General features: G+C 37.5%; 1 protein-coding gene across 2 annotated transcripts; it reads right to left on the minus strand.

Annotated features, from left to right (window-relative positions):
• Positions 1–399: 399 nt before the first annotated feature.
• On the minus strand, positions 400–25549 carry LOC129886790 (transcription factor IIIB 60 kDa subunit). 2 transcript variants are annotated; one of them, XM_055961635.1, is made up of 20 exons: positions 25250–25549; positions 24636–24706; positions 24408–24489; positions 23783–23858; positions 23028–23113; positions 22876–22952; positions 20882–20938; positions 19890–20002; positions 13900–13979; positions 13373–13459; positions 12767–12847; positions 11377–11544; positions 11132–11296; positions 7782–7845; positions 7534–7646; positions 7090–7170; positions 6555–6683; positions 5481–5570; positions 1292–1345; positions 400–820 (listed from the first exon to the last, which is right to left on the minus strand). In XM_055961635.1, exons 2-20 carry the CDS (start codon positions 24692–24694, stop codon positions 635–637), a joined length of 1848 nt encoding a protein of 615 aa, XP_055817610.1. In that variant the 5' UTR covers positions 24695–24706; positions 25250–25549; the 3' UTR covers positions 400–634. The 2 variants fall into 2 exon arrangements, with proteins under 2 accessions (XP_055817610.1, XP_055817611.1); XM_055961636.1 differs by lacking the exons at positions 24636–24706; positions 25250–25549 and adding an exon at positions 24165–24263.

Genomic DNA, 25549 nt, shown 5'->3' on the forward strand with positions numbered 1-25549 from the left:
TATACACTAGTTTTGAATTGAAATCACTAGCTCATATTTTTCAATTATAACAGAGGAATCCTTTCTGGAAGGTAGTGTTTTTTGAGTTATAAAAAGTTCAACAAACCTGCTCGATTATTAGCATATTGTGAAAGATAATGGTTCTCCAGTCTTATACTTTTCTTCTCCTTTGTGAAAAGATGCGTAATTCAAAGTCAAGTAGCTTTCAGCAGCAAGGAAAAACTGATTAAGATCTCCAGATTTAAAATGGAGTTTAACATTACAAAACTGGGAAGGCTTGAAAAAGGAGGGCTCCCTTGAACGTTTGAAACATACCTTTTAAGTCTTGGCGGCACATTCCTTATCACACACAGCAGAACACCAGATTCAACTTCAATCATGCAAACGTTAATTCTAAGGAGTAAGAACGGAACTCTCTCTCAAGTAAAGCTCATACACACTTTTTAACGTTCCAGCAATGGGAAGTGTTCACAGGAAATAAATGAATCAATGATATTTAAAACAAAATAACTTTGAGATGCAATTAGCTATCAAGGCCATACAATTCCTAATACAAGTGAAGGAAAATGTGTTATCTGACATCTTGTATCCTCTATTTCTAAGGGGAGACCAGCCATATGGAATGCAGATTAATTCAATAATCGTCCAAATCATAGTGTTGATCATAGTCATATCCTCCAACATCCTCACCGTAATGCACATCCTCGCCAAATGCCTCTTCGTAAGTCTCATCTACTTCCGGATCAATTTTGTCGCTCTTTACCCCATTATCATCCATTGAATCGTAAGCAGTTCGAGCTTTCTTTGGGTTCTCAGTTGCCTGCATAATTAATATGACCATGAGTTATATATATGGAGATGACAATAATACAGCAAAGATTTGTGTAATTTTTCCTTTAGATGAATACCTGCAACTACAAAATTTCAGGGTGCTACAGAAGTTCTGATTTCTACTTGGACTTGTGATTTCAAGGTTTCTTATATCTCTTCCTAATTTTACGAGTATGTTTGGTCGTCAGATCTTTTTATGTTAATCACAAGAAAATCCATAGCTCAACTAAAGATAAACCATACATTTCTCCTTTTCAAGAAACTGCAACTCAGTTCCATCTCACCTCCAACACCCAAGATTCTGTATATATGTTTTTCCTAATAAGTCAAAACTGAAGATTTTTTTGAAAAAAGAAAACGATACTCCACCAAAGGAATTGACATCTGAGCAAAATTGAAAGTAACAGCAGAAGGTATAAAGGAATTCTCAAGATTTTTTTGGAGTAGGAGAAGCACATACAGAATCATCAAAAAGCTTCTCTAGCACATCGTAGTTGATCTTAGAGCTCAGCCTCTGCATCACATATTATAAAGCAGCGTAAGTGGAAAACAACACAAATGATAAATCTGATGAATATTGTTTCACGCAAAAAGGAAGATACACTACATAATACAAACATAAGACAAAGAGGCCAAAAAATTATCGAGACCAATGGGAAGAAACTAGAACTTTTTTGTGAACTTCGTAGTTACATGATCATATAGGTAAATGAACTTGCACGCTCATTTGCAATCCCTAAACTCTATCAAACTCAGGCCAAAAGCAACAGAAATGTTGAAATTGAGACAAACAAACACTCAAGAAGAAATAACTGAAACATACTGTAAGTCTGCATCTAAGACCAGCAAAGTGATGCATAACAACTGGTGGATCTATGTGGGAGGCATGGGTTCATGTGCATCCACGCTCTCCTCTCTAGGGTCGGGACCATGTATAACAATGTTATATTTCTTCAGAAGTATTGACCCGAAGTTCAAAGATTCAAATAATCCAATTGTTACTGGGTGCAACTCTTTAGGTGAGGTTGGGTGTTTGAATACCATGTATGTCATGTTTTTTTAATTTCTTTTTTACAATTGGGCCCACCAATGAAATGGGTATGTCTGGTGTCCCTTTTTGCGTTTTAATTAAGTAATTTTCTTTCTTTTTTTGTTTAGTTTATTCTTTCAAAATTACCAAGTGACATGGAAAACCCATTCTCCTTTCATCATAAAAGTTTATAAGTAAATCAGAAGTCTCTATTAAAACTAGTAGTAGTGGAGGATATTATAGCACAATCAAATAGATGTCGTGCCTAGATACCAACATTTCCTACAGGGAGTATATATGTGTGTGTGTGCGCGCGCCCGCGTGTAAAAACTTACTAAGATTTAAAATAAAAATTTTGGGTCTATGATTTCAGAAGTGAATTGGGTTCAACAGTAAGATCCCAAAAATTAAACCAGTCAAAGCTAAATCTTGAATTCACTTCCTCGTAAGTCGTAATAGTGCACTCGTCTTCTTAAAATTCTGGAACTGCCCTTGTGCCTAACAATGAGAAGTCACGACCAAGGAGTTTGGTGGGATGAATGAGTTCCCTCCACCCTTAATTAGAATTTGCTATTTCTTTTTTTGGCCATATACAAGTGGTCACACCAGGAGCGACAGGATTAGAAATGAGGCTATTCGGGACAAGGTAGGAGTGGCCTCGGTGGAAGACAAGATGCGGGAAATGCGACTGAGATGGTTTGGGCATGTGAAGAGGAGGGACACAGATGACCCAGTGAGAAGGTGTGAGAGGTTGGCCATGGATGGCTACAGAAGAGGTAGGGGTAGGCCGAAGAAGTATTGGGGAGAGGTGATTAGACAGGACATGGCTCAGTTACAGCTTACCGAGGACATGACCTTAGATAGGAGGCTGTGGAGGACCCACATTAGGGTAGAAGGCTAGTACATAGTCTCGTTATTCTTCCCTATTCATAGGCGCACTAGCACATTACAATTCCTTGTACTCTCATTTCTGCTATTTCTATTACTATTTATTGCTTTCAGTACTTTTGATTACTCTATTTTATCTGTGATGCCTTCGTTATTTATTTTTCTATAGCGCTTTGAATTTTTTAACTTTATCTGACCCCCTTTTATGCTTTTTTTGAGCCGAGGGTCTCTCGGAAACAGCCGTCCTACCTTGGTAGGAGTAAGGTCTGCGTACAATCTACCCTCCCCAGACCCCACGTTGTGGGATTTCACTGGGTTGTTGTTGTTGTTGTTGTTGTTGTATACAAGTGCTATACCAAACGAGGAGAAACCAACATAATATGGTTTTCTCCAAAAGATACCCAATCCTCTATTCAAACAGGAACTACACGGGCGAATCAAAAGAAAATAAGGGATCGGAGACTACTCCTCAATTGAGCAAAGCTCATCTCCGCCCCTTCAAAAGCTCTCCTATTTCTCTCTTCCCAAATGACCCACATTAAAGCAAGAGCGGTAACATTCCAAGCCTTGAACCTCAACTCCTTTACGGATCTTAACATTACCCAAGAAACTCCAAACCATCTAAGGATATTCTCCCATAAGCTTGTAGCTAATTTGCAATGTAATGAAATATGGTCCACGTAACCTTTCGTCTCCTAAGATTCTCCGTAGTCAAAAACACCTCTCTAGTAGCTAACCATACGAAGAAGCACACCTTCCTCGGCACGAGGCATCTTAGGAATCTAAACTGAGATATGTGGATAAATAAACCTATGCTCTAACTAGAAGCTTTTCATAGAAGGACTTAACTGAGAACATATTGTTATTTCTCAACTCTCAACTCAAAGCATCAGGTTTGCCAACTAGCTCGCATTGCTTTTGAAGTAAAACTAGCAAATCTTTGAAACCTGGTCACCTCCTAATCCTGAAAATTCCTCCTAAACCTTAAGTCACAAAAAGTCTCATCCCCTTGTGCCCCCCTAACTTGCTGAACAGACAACTCCCACAAGAGACTTTGTACAATATCAGGAATTCATCCTTAAGCACCAAACTTGCACACCACTTTTTCCCCAAAAAGCTAACTCTACTCCATCCCCAGCCTTAAAAGTAATGTTATCGTTGAAATCATCTCACCCCTTCATTATAGTCCTCCACACAACACACCTGAAAGGCATAAACCATTTACCCAAAAGTGCTTTGTTAAGGACCTTCAAATCCTTAACGCCGAGTCCTCCCCACTGTTTAGGAGATATCACAGTCTCCAATCGAACTAATTGGAACTTCTTTTCCCCATCCGCTGCATCCCATAGGAAAAGAAACCTTCCCAACTTACCTATCACAGTGGTAGGTGCATTGAAGAAGGACATGCAATATGTAGGGATATTTGATAAAGTGCGGCTCTTAATAAGAACTTCCTTGCCTCCTTTGGATAAGTAGCTTTTTTGCTAACCTGCTAGCCTCTTCTCTACCCTCTGAATGACCGGATTCCAAATACCAAGATCCTTATTTGATGCGCCTAGAGGTAATACAGGGTAGGTAGTAGGGAGAGGCCTACCTTTTTTTTCACCCATCTTTTTCGATGCAATTTCCGTCTTATCTTGAAAGCTACTGGTCTTTTGGAGAAAACATATCCAATATCACTACCACCATAAGCCAGTACCCGTATCACCTGAAAGTAGAATCCTGTGAACCACAACATCAGATATTTCTAACTGTCTGCACTGTAGTGCTTTCACATCCCATAATTACCTTCGCTTATTCTCGAATCAATGTACAGGGACAAAGAAACGAAGTTGCAGAATCTCGAAGGGACACTTCCTTTTTTACAGTTGGAGGAAGACGAAGCATTGGCCAAAAGAAGAAAATGAACAAGCGAGCAAGACAAGTAACGGAAGAGAAGAATCAATCACTCAACTACAACTTGATCAGGGATACTAGTTGAGATCGGATATACAAACCCTTTGTAACCACTTCGGTCCGTTCAAACTCATTTTGTCCAACACCAAATGTTTAAAGAGGGCTTCTCGCTAGCATTTATCTTTTATTATGGTATGGATTTTCATTAAATTTTCCTCGGATAAATTACAAGGAAAAAGAAGCTACTAATCGAAACTGCATTACAAACAAATGAATAAAGGATTCCAAGAAACATTTTGATATTTTGTGGATCAAATGAACAAAAAGATATGTTCCTCAAAAACTACAAAACTACAAATCTCTCCCTCATTTGTCCTAGTGAAGGAGAAATATGGGCCATTATGCCTATCGTCGTAGAAGTTGTTCCTAGGTTCCAGAAGATATTAGAAATTATGGTTTCAAATAACAATGAAGATACATAATCTACAAATTGACAAGGAAAAATTACAGTCAAATACCATATGGACATCCAGTTTATAAAATATGTACATTGTGTATAGATAATGTATGCTTTATTCTAAATATGCATATACTATACATATATATGCATACCTATACACTACATATACAACCGAAGTGTATTGATAGTGTATACTTCGGCCATGTTAGTAATGGCCAAAGTGTACATTTACGTAAGTTTCCCAGTTCGTAATTCATTAAGTACTATAGCTTTTGGATACTGAACACAAGGAAACAGTAAGAAGCTTCCAGAACACAGAGATCCCTGCAAACAGAATGCTAAAGATTGTACATTTCTCTCCTCTATCATACATACCTTTTTAGCTAACATTTGCTTTGTTGCTTCTGTAGCGGTTTGAGCGGGGCCAGAATTTTTCAATTCTGCAGCCCTTTTCTGTTGTTTTTCCTGCAGATGATACCATAAAGCAGAGTGTAATCTTATTCTACAAGGCCTCTAGAGCAAGTACTGTGTATAAGAAATATCACATGCACACTTTTTTTTTTGATGATAGGTCACATGCATGTACTATTCTTGTGGCAAAGTAACTTAGGGAAGAGAGAGCATGTGTAGTCAGTTGTTGTTGCAAGTTCAAGAAAGGTGGACAGGGCAAGACGCAAATCCAACCTACTTTTCACCGGCTTGTGGCGTTTTATTTACTCATCCTTCAACGTAGAATTGGTATTTAATATATTTTCGATGAAGAGGCCTAGCGAGTTGGAAGAGGAGGGCTATTGGGAAGAGAAGGAGAGAGGAATAGATGAATATTGAAGGAATTGAAAATCTATTACAAGGGACTAGGAGTTCTTTGGTATTTTTTTGATACTTCAGGTGTAAAGAAAATGTTAAGAGACAGTTGGGTAGAAATTTGGAAGGCCAGTCCTGCAGATGGAAATGTAAGTTTTTGGTACCATCTTAGGGTAATAGACAATTTGATTTATCAAGAAGATAAGAAATAGCACAACCACAGACCAATCTTGTCATTCCTTTTTATTATATTATGAGTAAAAATGTTGGATAACTGACAAGATCAAAACAGACAAAATTAGCAGTTAACATTTATGAACTTACTAAGAAACTAAAAATATCCCTTATTCCTCTCCGTGAAATAGTATTGGAAACAATCTCAAAAGTTTGACCATTAAAAAAAAAATGTGTTTTTGTCTCACTTTTGGATCATGTACCCAATCCCTGAGTTCTTAGAACCATAAGAGAAAACACAAGTCATTTTCAAACATTCGCGGAGTTGAATATGTTAACAAACATCAAATTCTTAACTACCACCAACATCAACAAAATTTCCCTTCTTTATAGTTTCTGGGTTCCTCAACTTGAAACTTTAAGAATCAATTATCACCAGGTAACAAACTCAACATAAGTTCGGAGTATCACCTTTTTTGATTTTGCAACAGAAGCAGCGGTAGCAGCAGCAAACTTCTGTACATCCTCTGGACAGTTAGCTAAAATGAACTCATGATGCTTCTTGGCTTCTAATGCAGCCGCTTCCTTGGCTGCTTGTTCCTACGTCAGAAGAAGGAAGAGGCAGTCAGAAAGTGAGTGCAAACTACTGTTTTTCTTTCTTTAATGAAGTTAGTGCAGACTACTGTTATGTGATAGGCAAAATCATCCTAAAGATGGACACAAGGGAGCAAAAGTATAGAAAAGGACTCATTGATTAACCACATTCAACTTAGTAGAAAATACAAAAAGTCATCAAAAATCCTTAATTAAGAAAACAAAAGGGAAATTAATCTATCCTAAATTCATGACAAGATTCCCATTATAACTGATAATTGTAATCTCAAGAACCAGAGGTGTTCATTCAAGTACTTCTTATGCACTAATAAATCCTAAGACCACTATAGGACCTTGCGTTCTACATACCGACTTCACATGGGGATTCATGCAAAAAAAATAATTAATTCACCTCAAGATATTCTCGGTTCATTGTTTCCCAAATGATCTTCTTGTAGTGCTTTTCCTGCTCATTGTGAAGATAACTGTCAACCTGACAACAATGCAGGTATAGGGTAACAGGCATGACAAGTTAGTGAACCAGAAAATACATGCCCATAAATGTCGAACTAATACCATTATAAAATTCTTCAATGAGCAATTACTTAATTTCCAGTATCTGTTACATGTTACTTTCCTTATTATGGATGATGTTTCCTAAGCAAAGGATGAAAGCAGGGTCGGGTAGGTATCATACAATGATTTGCTAAGTATCACATGATGAAGAGAAGGATGAAATCGGAAAAAATCACAGCTTTTGCATCTAGACTGACAGATAATTTATAAAAACACTTAAGGAATGTGAGCAGTGGAATTATCCCTACTAGATTTTACAAACATCAAAGAAGTAGCACACCTCTGCATCATCGATATCGGAAAAGTTCTCTGATTCATCATGATCAATACCATCCATGCCATGTAATGTATCAGGAGTCGCAATATGATCAGTTTTAACCACTGAGAATGACCCTGCAATTGAGAGAAAAGTGACATTCTTTTCTTCTTCTTTTTTTGAAAAATGTAGAGAAGTGACTTAATCCTCTAGTCCTGATCCAGGACTAAGATTCTTCAAAATTATAGCTGCTGAAGAAAATAAATGCTTACCAACTTGCTCAGATCCTGATTTATGCACATTTTTCACACACTGGGTGTTCCCTCCCTTTTCAGGCTGATCATCAACCAAAAGAAAAAAAAGACAACATATAAACGATAAGGCATTATTCAGAAAGCAAGCAAAACCCGACATATTTCCAATAAACACCTAAACTCAAGAACATGGTATTAGTGGCAGTATGGAGTTGCCTAAGGAAGTGCTTCTCGAAAAGAAATCACAGGAAATGCTGGATATTTCCTTTACTATCTAAAGCTAAGAAATTAGTATCAGTATGAGTAAATAGCAGGTCAAATTACAACAGTCAAAAGGGGAAATCTGCATTACAAAGATTTATCTCACAGAAGAGTAATTCATATTGGCTACGCAGAATAATTGATTTGTTCAACGAGAGATAGGGTTGAGGTAAGTAAATATGAGGACTCTTTTCCAGTAGACATTCCCCATTTGTGTAACTAATACACACTTTTTACTAACTAAAGCTTATATTAAAGCATAATATGACAAATAACAGACTGGAACAAGCATATCAAGATATAGGCTTCTTTTGGATTTCTGCAGTTCAACTTGCATTAAATGATTTTTGTTTATTTTTCACAAATTTGTGGAACTGAAAGGATACATGTGCCAAAGATAAGTCTAGTCGACAGATTTCTTACATTACCTCAATAAAATGTCGTTACAACCCAAAGATTTATCAGAATTCTACATCCTTTTTTGAATTCATGAATCTGCATCTCAACATAGTTTTGGATTCTATATTTAGGTAACTAGATGTTTAGAACTTAGAAGTTCATTAAGTTCTTAATATCTTCAGAAATCCAGAAACAAAGGGAAGTATTATGAGCCTACTGAAAGGATATTTTGCCAAAGCACGACATCCACATTACTTAGTAATTATGAGGTAGCTCTTGCAGGTTTTCAACAATCATACAGTTCACCCATTCACGTGCAGCAGCTTATCTCAGGGTCACTTAGCTTTTTTCAATCAAACTCATTTTATTCTTGAATACAGTCAAGATCACTCACATGAACAATGATTATAAGATCAAATATTGTTTAATAACAAGTAGATCATCACCATACAAGTAAGTGACAGAGAATAAACCTTTATTGTCCCTTAAAGAGGTGGAAAGGATGCATTACGAAACTACGAGGGCTCATCTAACTTTCGTAAGTAGATGTTGTACGAAACACACAATATCTATCTTTTTGCAGGTTGTGCTTTTAAGTTCCTTTTGCAAGCTCATAATTTGGAAATCAATCCCAAGAAAACCCAGCCTCCACAAAGAAATCCACTTCTTCCTACCCCTACTCTATTTTATCATAGATGCCTATTCTTTTCTTTCAAATCTATGCTTACAACTACAACAACAACAACAACCCAGTGAAATCCCACAACGTGGGTCTGGGGAGGGTAGAGTGTACGCAGACCTTACTCCTACCAAGATAGGACGGCTGTTTTCGAGAGACCCTCGGCTCAAAAAAAGCATAAAAAGGGGTCAGATAAGGTTAAGAAATTCAAAGCGATATAGGAAAATAAATAACGAAAGTGTCGCAGATAAAATAGAGTAATCAAAGTACAGAAAGTAATAAATAATAACAGAAATACCAGAAATGGGAGCACAAGAAATTGTAATGTGCTAATGCGCCTACGAATAGGAAAGAATAACGAGACTATGTACTAGCCTTCTACCCTAATGTGGGTCCTCCACACCCTCGTATCTAAGGTCATGTCCTCGGTAAGCTGTAACTGCGTCATGTCCTGTTTAATCACCTCTCCCCAATACTTCTTCGGCCTACCCCTACCTCTTCTGTAGCTATCCATGGTCAACCTCTCACACCTCCTCACTGGGGCATCTGTGTCTCTCCTTTTCACATGCCCAAACCATCTCAGTCGCATTTCTCGCATCTTGTCTTCCACCGAGGCCACTCCCACCTTGTCTCGAATAGCCTCATTTCTAATCATGTCGCTCCTGGTGTGGCCACACATCCATCTCAACATTCTCATCTCGGTAACGTTCATCTTTTGAATGTGAGAGATCTTAACTGGCCAACACTCTGCCCCATACAACATAGCCGGTCCAACCACCACTTTGTAGAACTAGCCCTTAAGTTGTGGTGGCACCTTTTTGTCGCATAGCACTCCTAAAGCGAGCCTCTATTTCATCCACCCTGCCCCAATACGATGTGTGACATCATCGTCAATCCCCCCGCTGCCTTGCATGATAGACCTAAGATACTTGAAACTACTTCTCTTTTGGATGGCTTGGGCACCAAGCCTAACTTCCACGTCAACCTCTTGAGGTGTCTCACTGAACTTGCACTCTAAGTACTCTGTCTTGGTCCTACTCAGCTTAAACCCTTTAGACTCTAAGGTATGTCTCCAATCCTCTAGCTTAGCGTTAACTCCGCTACGAGTCTCATCGATCAGGACTATGTCATCCGCGAAAAGCATACACCATGGCACCTCACCTTGAATTTGTTGCGTCAATTCATCCATCACCAAGGCAAATAAAAATGGACTAAGAGTTGATCCTTAATGCAACCCCATCACAACTGGGAAGTGTTCTGAGTCCCATCCTACTGTCCTTACCCTGGTTTTGGCTCCCTCATATGTCCTTGATCACCCTAATGTATGCCACAGGTACATTTTTAGCCTCCAAACATCTTCATAATATCTCTCTTGAAACTTTATCGTGGCCTTTTCTAGGTCGATGAATACCATATGCAAGTCCCTCTTCCTCTCCCTGTACTGCTCCACCAGTCTCCTCATAAGATGGATGGCTTCTGTAGTTGAGCGTCCCGGTATAAATCCGAATTGGTTCTTTGAAATAGACACGCCTCTCCTCGCCCTCATCTCCACCACTCTTTTCCACACTTTCATAGTGTGGCTTAGTAGCTTGATACCTCTATAGTTGTTGCAACTCTAGATATCCCCTTTGTTTTTGTATAGAGGGATCCTTACGCTCGACCTCCATTCTTCAGGCATCGTTGCCGTTTTAAAGATGACATTAAATAACCTAGTCAGCCACTCCAAACCTACCGAGCTCGCGCTCTTCCAAAATTTCCCAGGAATCTCGTCAGGTCCGGTTGCTCTTCCCCAGCGCATCCTACGAACAGCACCCTTAACCTCTTCGACCTTAATACTCCTGAAATACCCAAAATTGTGACGCCTTCCAAATCTCCCAACACAAAGTCTCTGTCACCTACGTCATCCTAAAATTTTTAGAACTTGAGCTGTGTCTTTTCCAGAAGTCAAAAGCTTTCTTGAAAGCATAAAATTCTACTTCATGACTACAAGGTAATAATGTTTTGGATAAGTAACAGCCCTGAGAAGTACCTCTAAATACTCGCGGACATTGTTCTCCATCTGGTTGGACATGGGAAAACTTGGATCCCCCGCAATTTCTTCAGCATCTTGTTTTGCCATTAATCTTTCCCTCTCAGCACGTTGGAAGGATGGAGGTTCAGATCCTCCATCAAGCCCACCTGAAAGTTTTACAAACTGCAAACACATTCATAAGTATTATATATATGACTTCGCAATACTACTAAAAACTTGAAGGACCGGTAGCAAGTAATTACGTCAGTATAACAACGTTCACAAAGGCCATGGGCAAACGGCAGCTTCACACTTTTCTTGTGTTCACATAGCACTTCTGTGATCCCAGATCCTTTTGACCCCGAATAAAGTTGCAGGGACAGTGTCTCTTCTTTCTCAAGCTCCTCAGCTCTTGTATTGAACTCATCAATCTAGTTGCAAGTAATTCAAGCAATAATATGAAACTTGGAAAATAATTTTTTAGCTTAAACGCCATGACAACTGAGTCAACTTGCATCAAACTCCAACAATAATGTGCCAAGGAAAAGGGAGGGAGTTACAACTTTTAAATACGCAGGAAAATTGTTTTAACTGTCGGCAATAATAAATAAGCCATCAGACAAATAAGGCTCATAAAAAAATAGCCCATCACTGGTGATGATTTCCCATGGATAAGAGCATCAAAATGACTTGAAGGCTGAGGCGCCCAGCCCATGGGCGAGTTCTTTTAAGATCTCACCAGCAGAACTCTAAGAAAAGGCAGAAAAAAAAAAGCAAGACGTCGAAGGCAGATGGAATTAAAATCTTCTCCAGAGTGCAGGCTTTGGGTGGCTTCATGACAAATCAAAATCTGATGACAGTAGGACACTAGATACATCTTTTTATTTGCTCCTTTTTTTTGGCCCTTTGTAAAAAATTAATTGAAGACTTCAGTTAATTTAAAGACATATTGGGATCAATTATTGAGCAACAACATACCCAGTATTATTGAACAATAAAGATATATGTGAACCAAATTATTAACGTATGACATATATGCTTAATTTTGAATACTTTAAAACATATATAAATCTTCCATAAACTATACATATACGTACATACATTCCGTTTTATCCTTATAATTCAAATAATCTTATTTCAATATACTTATGTGAAAAAATTAATAGACTCCCTTTTACTTTTGACAAGTATTTTAATGAAGAGCGTTAAGAAACTTAAATATTCACAAATAAGAGGCAAAATTGTCACTCTCACCGAATGACATGAGCACGCTTATCTATGAAATTGGTGTATATGCACTACACAAGTTCTACAATATTGGTTTCAGCTTTGGTAACAAATTACATTTTACACCTTACCCTGTCAACTTTAAGATAAGAACCCAAACCCCATAATGATTGTTCTTCCTTTAGATTCCTTCCTTATTATATTTCAGCATTCACAATGATATCAAACGAGATAAAACAAAATTTGAGCATTACAGAAGCAAGCACCTATTACTAAATTGCTTTTAGGATCCTACTTTAATAGTTGCCCCTCCCACTAAAGTTAAAGGACCTGCACACATGACTAAATAAATGCACATGAAGCTTTTCAAACTTTGAAAATTAAAGTTCCAGCAGTGTTGATCCTACCAGTCTTGATGATACATACCGTTAAGCTTCCAGATTCTGTGTTTTCAAATTCAATCAAACGCTTTGTCAATGTTGCTTCGCAAATGTGCACCACTTTGATCTGTTGATCAAAAGGATAAAGAAAAAGGAAAAAGGAAATATCACACTCCTTTGTTATGTCACCCTAAATAAATGTGAACTAGTGCCGGTGTTTATGCTACATAGGCTAGAACATGAAATAAACCGAGAAAGTAGAACATGAACAGTTGCTAAGTTTAATGAGAAAAAAAAGTCCGAACTTCATGAGATTAAGAACAAGTAGACCTTGAAAACTAGCTAAAGCACATAAGAGTTTCTCAAAGCCGAATAAGACTTACAATGTGAAGCCGGTATGTGAAGAGCCTGTTTGGATTGGCTTATTTTAGGTGTTTTTAAGCTAAAATAGCTTTAAAGCATTTTTGTAGTGTCTGGATAAATTGAAAAGTGCTTTTAAGCACATGGTTTTAAGTCAAAATAGCAAAAATAAGCCAAAAGCCATAAATTACAAGTCCTACCTTATGGTTTTTGGCTTATAAGCCAATCCAAACAGGATCAAAGAATCTGAATGCTGACAATCAAAATAAAGGAACCTAGAAAGACAACTTACAATTTCTGATTTAGAACAACTCAGTCCATGTGAAAGAGAAGCAATGTACAGTGCAGCTCCACATAACCCACTTGGCTTTCTCCCTGTCTATGGACAAGTTGTGGATTAGTGCATAAAACCAAGTAATTTGTATCTATGTTAAGTAAATGGACCTTGGGTCTAAATCAATCCCAAAAGCTAGCTCATGAGCTAAGGATTGTCCAAGATCCTATAATGAGACAGCAACTCATTCTCTCAACCAATGTGGGACATTAACATGTAGCCCTCCTGGTCCACCCAGGCCTAGGCCTAGTTAACTGGAGTGTGGATAACATAACATGGAGGCCCAACATATGGTAAACCAAGATAGAGAAATGTTTATCCTTGATACCATGATTTAAAAAATGGACATTGGGTCTAAATCAACCCTAAAAGCTAAGCTCATAAGATAAGAATCTCCCAAGGCCATATAATGAGACAACAACCCATTTTCTCAACCAAATGTGGATTTTATTTTTGTTACTATATACAGAGAAATGATGTATAACCTGCATCCAATCTCGCTTCATGCTGGCCAAAATGTGAAGAGCAGATCTAGAAATGTTTGGGTGCCTTCCCCCAAATAAACCTGCATTATAGATTGATAGTCTTCACTTGTGAACTCCAGCAAGCTAACAACAACAACAACATACCCAATGAAATCCCACAAGTGAGGTATAGGGAGGGTAGAGTGTATGCCGACCTTACCTCTACCTCATGGAGGTAGAGAGGCTATGGTAGAGTGTATGCCGACCTTACCTCTACCTCATGGAGGTAGAGAGGCTATTGCCGGAGGACCCTCGGCTCAAGTACAACAAATCAAAGTAGGTATGCAAAGGAAAAATGACAGTGAAGGAAACATAACAACTAATTAAAGACAACACCAAAATAGTGTGATAACCTAAAAGCAATAAAGAAACAAATGGTGTTAGAAATCAAGAGCAATACACTACGAGGATAAGGATAAAACTATGACATACAACACTTCACTACTTACTAACCTTCTACCCTAATCCGCGACCTCCACACCCTCCTATCAAATGGCATGTTCTCGGTAAGTTGAAGTGCACCATGTCCTGATTAATCACCTCTCTCCAATACTTTTTTGGCCTACCTCTTCCTCTCTTCGTACCAACTAAATCCAACCTTCTCACTGGGGCATATGTGTGTCTCTTCATATGCCCAAACCAAGACTTGCCTCCCTCATCTTGTCCACCCTGAGGACACTCCCACCTTGTCCCACAATTGAGAAGTCACCCTATAGTACAAAAAAAGATGACTATTTGTTTCTGCATATTCTCCACATAGAAGGCAGATAGAGCATACGTGTATTCCCCTTCTTTGCAACTTGTCTTCTGTCAAGCTTGTCTTCTGTCAAGCAAGCCGTTTTAACCACCAACCATACAAAGCAGGCCATTTCGTACGGTATGTTTGCCTTCCACAGTTGTCTCCTAGGCCATTGTGTCTGTGTATTGTTTTTTGTTGTTCCTCAAATGGTATGCTGACCTTACTGAAAAAATTCATGTTCTGTCTCCCACCCAACATAGTTGTCCTGATCTGTTGACACTCCAGTGAAGTGATTGAGATTGTTGAAGAAGGCAGTGAATCTGTCCAACTCCCGGTCATTCAAATGTCTTCTGCAAGAGAGGTTCCATCCTTGGTTATTCCATACCTCACTTACTTTTGCCCTTTGTTGATAATTTTGTGTGAACACATCTAGATATAGTTGCTTTAAGGGGCCATTGCCCAGCCAATTGTCTTCCCAAAAATAGATTAGCTGGATATTTTTTGCATATAAAATAGTGAGAGCCCCCAGTGCCTAGTACTAGTTCAAGTGGCAAAGGGTGGAGGATTTGTGGCTTAGGTCACAGGTTCAAGCCCCACACCATGCAAAGCGAAGCCTAGTATTTAAGTGGAGAAGAGTAGAGGGGTGGTGTAATGACCTTGAGGGTGATTTTTGAAAATTTGTACAAAACACGCGTGAACAGTAACACGTGTGAACAGTAACTTTTTGGGCAGAAAATGCCCCTTTCTTCCCATTTCAATATTTTTCATCATTTGTTTGAGTTCTTGAACTCCTTGAGGTGATTTGAGAAGAGATTTTCGAGGCAAAGTGTTGGGTAAGTGATTTTTGACCTAAAACCTTCCTTTTTCATTAAGTTTTTGACGATTTTAACTCTTAAATTTTAGTTTCAAACCCCAAAAATCTTTGTTTCTTCCCTAATCCGAATTTAAGGAAAATTGTGATTTCCAACTCGTTTTTGAGCTCTATTTTATGGGTTTTTCAACCATGAGTTCCTTATTACCAATAGAATGGGATTGTTCAATAAATTTCCAGATTTGACCCTTTTTGAAAATAGTTAATTTTTGGACCATTTTACCCCCGGTTCCGAAACCTATCAATATGGGTGTCATTGGACTCCTTGTGACGTGTATGTTTCATTGTTGATAGTGGGTTGTCATTTCGGGCGCTGAATTCGAGAGTTGCTTGTCCGGTGGAGGTATTCGAGTGCGGTTTCGGCAATTGAGGTAGGTTTGGCTATCTTTCTTTGAGATTGAGATGGGGTGATTAGTCATTCATATGTTATAGACTTTCGGATGGGGTTGTAGTATGAGTTGAGAATGTTATATATATTGTGATGCCCGTGTGGAGGCTTATTTATTAATGTATTGCCGTGACGGGGTTTATTTATATTACATAGCCCGTGTGGGGGCCTTATTTGTTATCTTATTTGCTTTGAGAGCATGTGAATTGTGATTTGCCTAAGAGAGAGCTTGAGTATATTATTTGACTTGTGATGCCGCCTGAGAGATTGAGTTGGGAGTTTTGAGCATACTTGAGTATTGAAATATTATTGAGAAAGGGGTGAATATTTAAAAGAAAGTGTTTCCTTCCCATTACTATTTATTGAGGGTGAATATCATGTGTAGGTTAAGTTTTGAGAACTTTGAACCTTATACCACATGTGAGTTGATTATTACTTCCATGCATATGTGTTTTGATGCATTCATCCTCATTCATCATATCATGAAACATGGAAAGTTGAGAAATATGGAAATTCTTTTTGAGAAAGAAAATGAAACACCTTTAAACCTTTGTATCTTGAGTCCCTGACCGAGGCAGTTTTCCGGCAGGGTAGTGGATGCATTATGATCCTAACCTTTGTATCTTGAGTCCCTGACCGAGGCAGTTTTCCGGCAGGGTAGTGGATGCATTGTGATCCCTTGACCACGAGAAGGTGGCAAGGATAATGAGATATTGTGATTGAGGTATATGGTCTGCGAGACCCCCATGGGTCCTGTTTGGTAGCACAGCTCGGCAGGTGTATACGACAGGCTGTGCGACAGTCTTGATTCCACCGTACCACCACATCATTGCATCATCATATTGCATTGCATTGCATTGATATTTGTGCTGCTTGAATTATTTGATTAATTATGATTATGAGTTGTTATTATGGGTTTACTTTACTCGTGCCACTATATATATAAAATGGCGGCACCGATGCCGAAGTGGGACTTTTCTATATGCAGGTGGAAGCGTTCCTTAATTTATTTCATAGGTTTGATTAATTCCTTATACTCAGTCAGCTAAAACCTACTGAGTACATGTGAATTGTACTCACCCCTACTTCTGTGTCCTTTTTTGATGCAGATACTAGTCGGGGTACCCTACGTGGCAGTTAATATTCTAGCGGATTGTGTATTCTCAGATTAGTGGTGAGGTCCCAGAATTCGGATCGTCACTAGTCTATCTTTATTTTTCAGTCTTTTGTATCATTCAGAGACTTATGTTGTATCTTCAGATTCGAACCTTGTATTAGATGCTCTTTATACTTATGACACCAGGTTTTGGGATAAGTTCTTCATTGTTTTTTTTTCTTTTTATTTAAATCGTGGCATTACTTTCCCCTTTGGGAGTCTTGTATGAGTTTTATTTTTAGGGTTACACATTAGATTGGATTTTGAGATGTGTACCATCATGACCTCAGTTTTTGGGTCGTGACAAGTGGGCCCATTACCCACCGAGTTTAGAAGGCTATGGTTGGTCCAAAAAGTGGGCCACAGACGGATTTCTCGGTTATCAAAAAAAATAGTGAGATTTCCATCCTGATAAATAGTTCTTCGGAGGGATTCGTTTCTTCAAAGAGAGGCCTAAGGCAAGATGATCCGTTATCATCTTTCCTTTTCCTCATTGCAATAGAACGACTGACTCAGGTGCTAAAGAAAAAGGCTGGCTGAAAGGATTTAAAGCCTCTAAGGAGGGAGACAGTACAAAGATCACTCATCTTCTCTATGCAAATGATTCATTGGTTCTTTTGCGACGCTCAAGCAAACCAACTAAAATATCTATGGCTTGTTACATTTTTGAAGCAGTTTCGGGAATCCATGTCAATTGGAGAAAGAGTATGTTATTCCTAAGGTTGCCAATATAAAGGTCCTAGCAGCTATTCTGGGACGTGAGGTGGGTCCAGTACCAACTATTTATTTGGGTTATGTCAATGGATTTCTAATTTGGAATAGTGTACTTGAAAGGTGTGAAAAGTGGTTAGCAATCTGGAATATTCCTAAGGTTGTCAATATCCAGGTCCTAGCAAGCAGCTATTCTGGGATGTAAGGTGGGTCCAGTACCAACTATTTATCTGGGGTATGTCAATGGATTTCTAATTTGGAATAGTGTACTTGAAAGGTGTGAAAAGTGGTTAGCAATCTGGAAGAGTGAGACCAGTCCATGAAAGCTTATACATACCTTTTGATTTCTAACTCTGACATATATAAAGCATGAATTACGTGGTCAATCTCGACTTAGTTGTGTCGGCTATATGAATTGTTTGTATCTATTTTATTCTATTTGGGATACACTCATATAAATACTAAATAATTTGTCTTTAAATGCAAATTAGAAGTTTTCTGGATCTCCCACTTATCCCTACATCGACATACAAATCCCTAGGAAACTGAAAGGAAATGACTTCTGACACACAATAGACAGAAATTTAGCAACAATGACTAAGACTTAGTCCTAATTTGTAAGTATCGTCTATATAGCTCCTTTACCATTGTGGTCTCTTTGCAGTTCTATCCACATTGATCTGAGAGATCACAAGTCTTCCTAGAAAATTTACTCATCGTGATTTTAGGTCTACTTTTTCCCCTTTTAGTACCCTAATCTCGCATTTGTGAACCAGTGTATATAGAGGTCTGTGTAGGATATAGCAAAAACTCTCAATCAACCGTCTCCTCTGTGTGTGCTGCTGGCACCTCTATCAATGTGATTATATCTAATTTTGTCCAATCATGTTTAACATCACTCCAGCACAACATCCATATTTCAACCACACTCATCTTGTGGATATGTATATTCTCCTATAACATACTGATCTCAAACTAACAGTTAAGTATATGACTATTTACTCTTACCAAATCTGACATAAAAGTCATTAATTTTACATACAGACAGGGGCGGACCCACGTGCAATTCAGGGGGTTCATCCGAACCCCCTTCGTTAAAAAATTACATTGTATATATAAGATAAAAATTTTAATTTATGTATATATATTTAACATTGAACCCCCTGAGCATAAGCCAAAGGATTAGCTTAGTGGCAAATGAGGTTCAATATTTTGTCTTAGCTTGTCTCAGCTCGCAGGTTCGAATCCGAATAAGCACATTTTTTTTTCCTGATTAGCATGTTTAATTTTTTTTTGAACCCCCTTCATAAAATTTCTGGGTCCGCCACTGCATACAGACCATACCAATTACAAAAAGCCACACATGTAAGAAACCTAGAAGTGAATACCTGAGTGGTTCTAATCTTAATTAGTAAGGATTTGGTTTGAGTCCTCCAAAAAGTAGCCACTAATTTTGATTTGAACTAATGATGTTAAATCTGGCAGACCACCGCACAAAAAGCTCTAGTCTACAAAAGGAGCTAGCGATAAATGAGTTATCTAACCAAAAAGCAGGTTTACCAGACGGTGACATAAATAGAACCAGTTTGCCCACTGAACATACTAGAGGACGTTTACCTGTCTGCTTTTTTGAGCCTCAACTGCTTTAAACTGCATTTCTCACCAATGTATCAACTAGTGGTGCCTTTTCCATAACAACGTACCTCAGTGTACCAATCTAGAACCTTAGTGCTAATCTAATTTGCTCTTCTATTTAAAAAAGAGATTCCGATATTTAAAAGATGCTACATCGTTGGCTCACGGATGAGGCAAAGAAAAAGATGCAACAAAGATCCATCTTATGAGCATCCACATAGAATTAACTTGCCAGAACAATGGCAACAAATATCACGCTTGCAGAATAAAATCCTTATGAATCAAGATCCTTAGACTTCTCACCATGAAAATCCAAAAATGTAATCAAGAAACCAAAGGATAAACCAAAAATATATATAAACCCTGCCACAAAGTTGATACCTGGGACAAGGTGATCAAGAAAGAAGAAAGAAGAAACATTAAAGTTAACCAGCAAATCATAAATACTTACGATCAGTGAATCGATGAATGAACAGGCTTGGATCCACAGGTTTTTGAACAATTGGGTGCTCTTCAAGGTGTAGAATCTTGCAAAGCTGTAAGAACACAGCTCCTAATATGTACCTGCATTTAGTAAGAGAACAGGTTGAACAAGTTTCAGATACGATAATAAAGATAGTGATTAGGTAAATGTTTTTCCAACTGTCCAACTTTATGTATAACCCTTCATGAATGACCTAAAGACAATAGGACCTGCTTAGAGTAGAATACTGTTCTAGATTAGTAACAAGGCAATGTACTAGGAAACCTCCATAATTAACAATATGTGAACTTATTAATATGCAAACGATCACCTAGTTTCTTCCGATAGGGAAAGGAAACTTGTCGAAGTAGAGAGTTAGAGGTACTGCAGCAGAGGAGAAACTGCCCTCAAATTCAAAAGCCAATATAATCAAAGATATGCTATTCAGTCACGCCGAGGATTATTCAAGAGTATATTTGGAAGGGTAGTTTTTTGAGGAAGATATTTGGAAGGGTTGTTTCTTGATGAAGATATTTGGAAGGGTTTTTTTAGATGAAGATATTTGGAAGGGTTATAAAGCATATCCCCTTTTCATGAAGATTTTTGGAAGGGTTGTAAAGCATATAATTCAGCAACTTTCTCAAAAGCCAATTCCTTTTCTATACTAAATTTCCTTCCCACTAAAAAAGAATATCTCCTTTATCTTTCACAAGTCCAACACTGAGTACAACTTCACATAAGGCTGCTTTCATATAAACATGAAGCAAGATTTGTGTAATTTACTCTAACTGCACAAGATCACACATGAGATCTAGTTCACAATATAACTACAAGGAGGAGCTAAGGGGTAAATACTAAACAGAATATCATAATACTGAATAGGATAATAAGAATTCCTGTCCTAAAGGTAAACTATTAAGTTCTTGCTTGAGATTACTAATCCAAAGTGTTACATCAAAACAAAAAAGAAGCTTACGTACACATTTATCCTCAAGTACTCGGAAAAGTCAATGAGTAGGAATGGCTTTTTGTTCTCCCTGCAAGAAGAATAAACATTGAGAAACCCCAATTTGTCACTAGTAAAGTAGCTTGGACCAAGAAAAAATATGTCAGAAGATTTATTCAAAAAGATAACTTTCCTTGTTACTTTCTATTTACGTACTAAAGAAAACTGTGTTGCTTTGGTATCCTCCATGCTGCAGAATACAGTTGATAGATTCATACACAATTAACTAGGTCAACTTTATAATGTTTCAGTTCTTTTACTTAGCCACCATATTAATTAGTTCCACTATCAGCACAGAATTCAGATTAACATTTAAAGCATGTTTTTCTTGGATATGTACACTCAATGAATAATCGTATGCAGACAACATATAACTCACAAGTAGAGGGATCAAACCTACACGTTTTAATTAATTGATGGTTAAATATGCTTAGTCATATATCACAAGGACCAAAACTAGAACTTGTCAATATTTGAAGGACTAAATGTGCAAATTTCCCTAAAATCAAATAACTGATTATGAATTCAGTATTATGTATCTATGATATCGTATGTAAAACCAACAGATTAAGAAGCACTGTGTCTAGCTTAAAGTATACTCTCAAATAATTTTGATCAAGTTCATGCTACTACTACAACTTTGGAATACGCTTTGCAGGTGCAGAATGTAGAAAAGCTACTACAATGATTGATTGAATTTATAAAACGAGTGGAACAATAAAGTAAGTTACATCATATACAACATGTCAAATGAGCAATGAGTGTTGCATGGCAGGAGCAGAAAAGCCATATGACAAATTCCACAGATGCCAAGGGACCTTTTCTAAATATCCAAAAAAGTCATTTGGCTGGTCAGTGGGCATCACCAATAAATTCCAATGGTACTGCATAATTCCCTTGGTTCATTCCACATTTTTAACCCCCTAACCCTGCCTGATTTTACTAGGTCCAAAGGCCCAAGGCCAAAACACCTCATGCATAGACATGGGTTCAATATCTGTTTGTTTCTACTCGCTGTCATAAGCAAGACCTTTTTAAACCAAATCAAAAATTGCTAGGTTCTTCTCCCTTTCCAGCCACAAATTATCATGGCTCATAGTCTACTGCAAAATTCAATTTTCCTTTCTTTCTTTAAACTGAGTGTACATCACTGCATATGGTATAGTTGAACCAATTCCTATCAATTAAAAAGATAGAGAAAACACATACAATAGATGGCATTTAGCTGGATGTCTAAACATACCTAAGCAGTTAGCTTTTACTGAATTTAGAACCTAAAAAAATCAGAAACCACATAAAAATATGGTCAAGCAGATATTAAAAAGGTAAGGTTACTCAGAACAGAGTGCTTGTGTTGATTAGGCATATGGACTCAACAAAAAATTATTAGTTAGGTATATGGGCTGTAAAATTGGTGCACTTACTCTAATGGTGTAATCTCGTTCCTGTTACATAATTTATGAACTCCTACATCATCCTACTTGAGAGTAACCTAAATAAAAGACTAAGGTTCCTTCTCTTCATTAAGTTGTGGTAATTGCAGGGCTTGTACGGATTAGTAATAACTGTTCTTTGGACTATCAACTGACTTTAGGAAACCTTAAAAACATCATATCTCAAATTATTCTGTTATGCATTTTTTAAAACTGGCTTTCTTTAATCAGTAAGAAAATATACCAAATATATTGTATCTGGACACTATTATAGTAGAACTGCTAAAACCACTCACACCAAAATCAAACCACAGAAACCGCAATATGGGGTTCTTATATGCTGGGGGTTTGTTCCTGTGTTTTACAAAATCAATGTTCTCTTTTTGTTTAGCTCTCAAACCACTGATGCACGGAGGACATGATTCACGTCAACCTGCCTACATGTCAAGCTTCATCACAAGTTATCCCACTTCTTTTTTCCCTTAGGGAACAAATCATATATTGAAAAAGAATATCATAAAACACAATCTCTCACCTACATGCAATGTAAAGACAAGCAGCTTGAACTTGCTCTTTCCTACGCCCCTTTGTGAAACTCTTTTCAACTGCTATCTGAAAGTAACAGCTTCAGAAATAGGATGATATATCCTACTAGTAGAGGTATGATCTAAGCATAATAAATCATACCTTATAGAAGGACAAAGCTGGATGAGCTATTGACTCACCACCATCAATTCCTAGCCCACAAAGCATACCCTCTATACCCTCATATGCTGCAGGAAGAAGAAGACAAAAAAATGCATCAGCCAAAACTTCATACTTAAAAATCATATTGACACCAAAGAGAAGATTAATGTGTTGTCAAGCCCAATTAGTGCTACATAGCTTGTGAACCTCTTAGTGTATTGTTACAACATCATATTAACCAGATTAATCAACAATACAACAGGCCATGTTAGTGTTTTGCTATAATAGCTACATAAACTAGTACTCTAAGTGCAGTGCTGCACTTGGCCCAATCTTGACATATAAGGAGGGAGTTGTGACCAATCAACAAGAACAAAACATTCACTGTTGAGCTATACAGTTAGTTGATTTTCACACAATTAGACAGTTCCTCAACTGGAAGACTTTCAAAAATAGTTCCACGTGAATGCCTATAATGACAATGAGCAGCATATCACCACTCTTACTGGAAACTATAATTCAAGTCTCACATTAACACAAAAATACTAACTACACCATAATGCAACTGTGCTCAAGAAAGTCATACAACTTCCATTGAAAATCAAGAACTAGACCAGCAAAAATTTCTTAATTTCCCTAATAGAAGGCAACCAGTCAATCATTCAGCTGAAAAAGAAAATTATAGAAATCAAACGGATAGGTACAGTGACCATAACGCATTGTGAGGAAACAACAATCAGAGATACATAAGATACCTTCTTTTAGTGTTCTTTCGCGTGAAGCTGAATAATTACTTTGGACAGTGCTCACCCTGCTTCCTGACAATTGGCTCTGTAAATGATTTAAGTTAGTCTTGATAGAATACAAATCGAAAAACGTAGTGTACAAGTAAGCATACATATAGTATGTTCAACAATACTGCTTTGAAGAAATAGAACCATTGATAAAGGTAAGGAACTACCCTAAAATTTATCCAGCTTTAAATTATCTTGAGTCCAACCCATATTTCTGGGTGGGTCGATGGGTCCTTTGTTTTGGGGCTCAATTTGACACCCCTAGTTTTCACTCACTTTGTAATATTCACAGACAACTACAGCCACATACTAATAAAGAAAGAGGTTATCAGCAGTCACATACTTGTAAAGAAAAAGGTTATCAGCAGTCACATGTTCCTCAGTCTTCCTCATGAAATTTCCTCAATTTTCTAAGCAGTGCTCACATTGCACCTTGAAAACTCTATTTTAACAATTAATAACAATGTTTAAGACAGATTAATCACACCATCCAAACTATATAGGATTGATCTTAGGGAAAGAAAAGAAACTGTCTAAAACATAGCAACCCATATGCATCAAGAAGAATAAGAAAGAAAGAACTAACCTGTCCAGAAGCATTCTTGACAAAAGTGGGCTCGATAGAGAAATTATCTTCTTCAAGTACTTTTCCACAAAAGGAACAACATCTATAATGTAATGGAATGAAACATCTTAGAATGAAACATATATACGTAACTGAAGCATCTTAGAATAAATAAATCATAAACATAAAATAAAATGAAGAAGAAGAAGAGTATTATAATGAAGAAGAATTGTAGGTGATGTAGCTTACATTTTACCATCCACATCTTTAGTCGGCTTGTCCTGTGCACAATTAACACACCACACCATGCTCAAAGTCACCTGAATCAACTCAGACAATACACCATCTTATGAAAAATTGTTGAAAGTCGTCTTAAAGTTTCAAACTATAATGGTCAGCTTTATGCATATTTAGCAAGAAATTCATGCAGTGATGCAGATTGCAGAATCATATTTCAAAAAAAAAACTTAAATTAATACATGATCACTGATAAGATTTCATCCACTACAAATTCCATAAGCATCCAAAGAGGTATCAACAAAAAAGATTAGATTTTTACAGGTACCTTGATAAACACAGACTTCAGAGCAAGATGATAACCCAATTAAACTTCAGTAACTTAAGTATCTCAGATATATAAAAGAAATTGTGGGTATCCCCCAAGTTCCAGTCTTTTTGCTCCTGTTTCGGTTGCTTTGGGGAAAGAAAATAAAAGAAAAATTTCTGGATTACAATTAAAAAAGATGTCCGGGGAGCTAATTATTAGTTCAGCCACTGCAAATTCGATAAGCATACAAAGAAGTATCAACAAAGAAAAAGAAAAGATTAAATCTATAGAGGTACTTGGAACAGTTCAAAAGTACCTTGATAAACAGAGACTTGAGAGCAATATGAAAACCCAATCAAACTTGAGTAATATAAAACGATATTGTGAGTATTCCCCCAAGTTCCAGTCTTTTTTTTCTCCCCACTTCAGGGAATTAGCGGAATTTAGCGGCAATCTGACCACTTACCCAAATTCCTCCAGTTCTGGGGGGGCAACTACACAATTAACGGTCTCTGGAGCCGCTAAAGCTCTACGGCTCCGACTTACAAGTTCAGAGTGGAGAAGGGATTGCAACTTTATGGGTCGGGTCGGATTTTTTTCCGAACACAAAAGTATG

The sequence above is a fragment of the Solanum dulcamara genome, chromosome 4 (genome assembly GCF_947179165.1).
Source record: "Solanum dulcamara chromosome 4, daSolDulc1.2, whole genome shotgun sequence".
In the NCBI taxonomy this organism is placed as follows: Eukaryota; Viridiplantae; Streptophyta; class Magnoliopsida; order Solanales; family Solanaceae; genus Solanum; species Solanum dulcamara.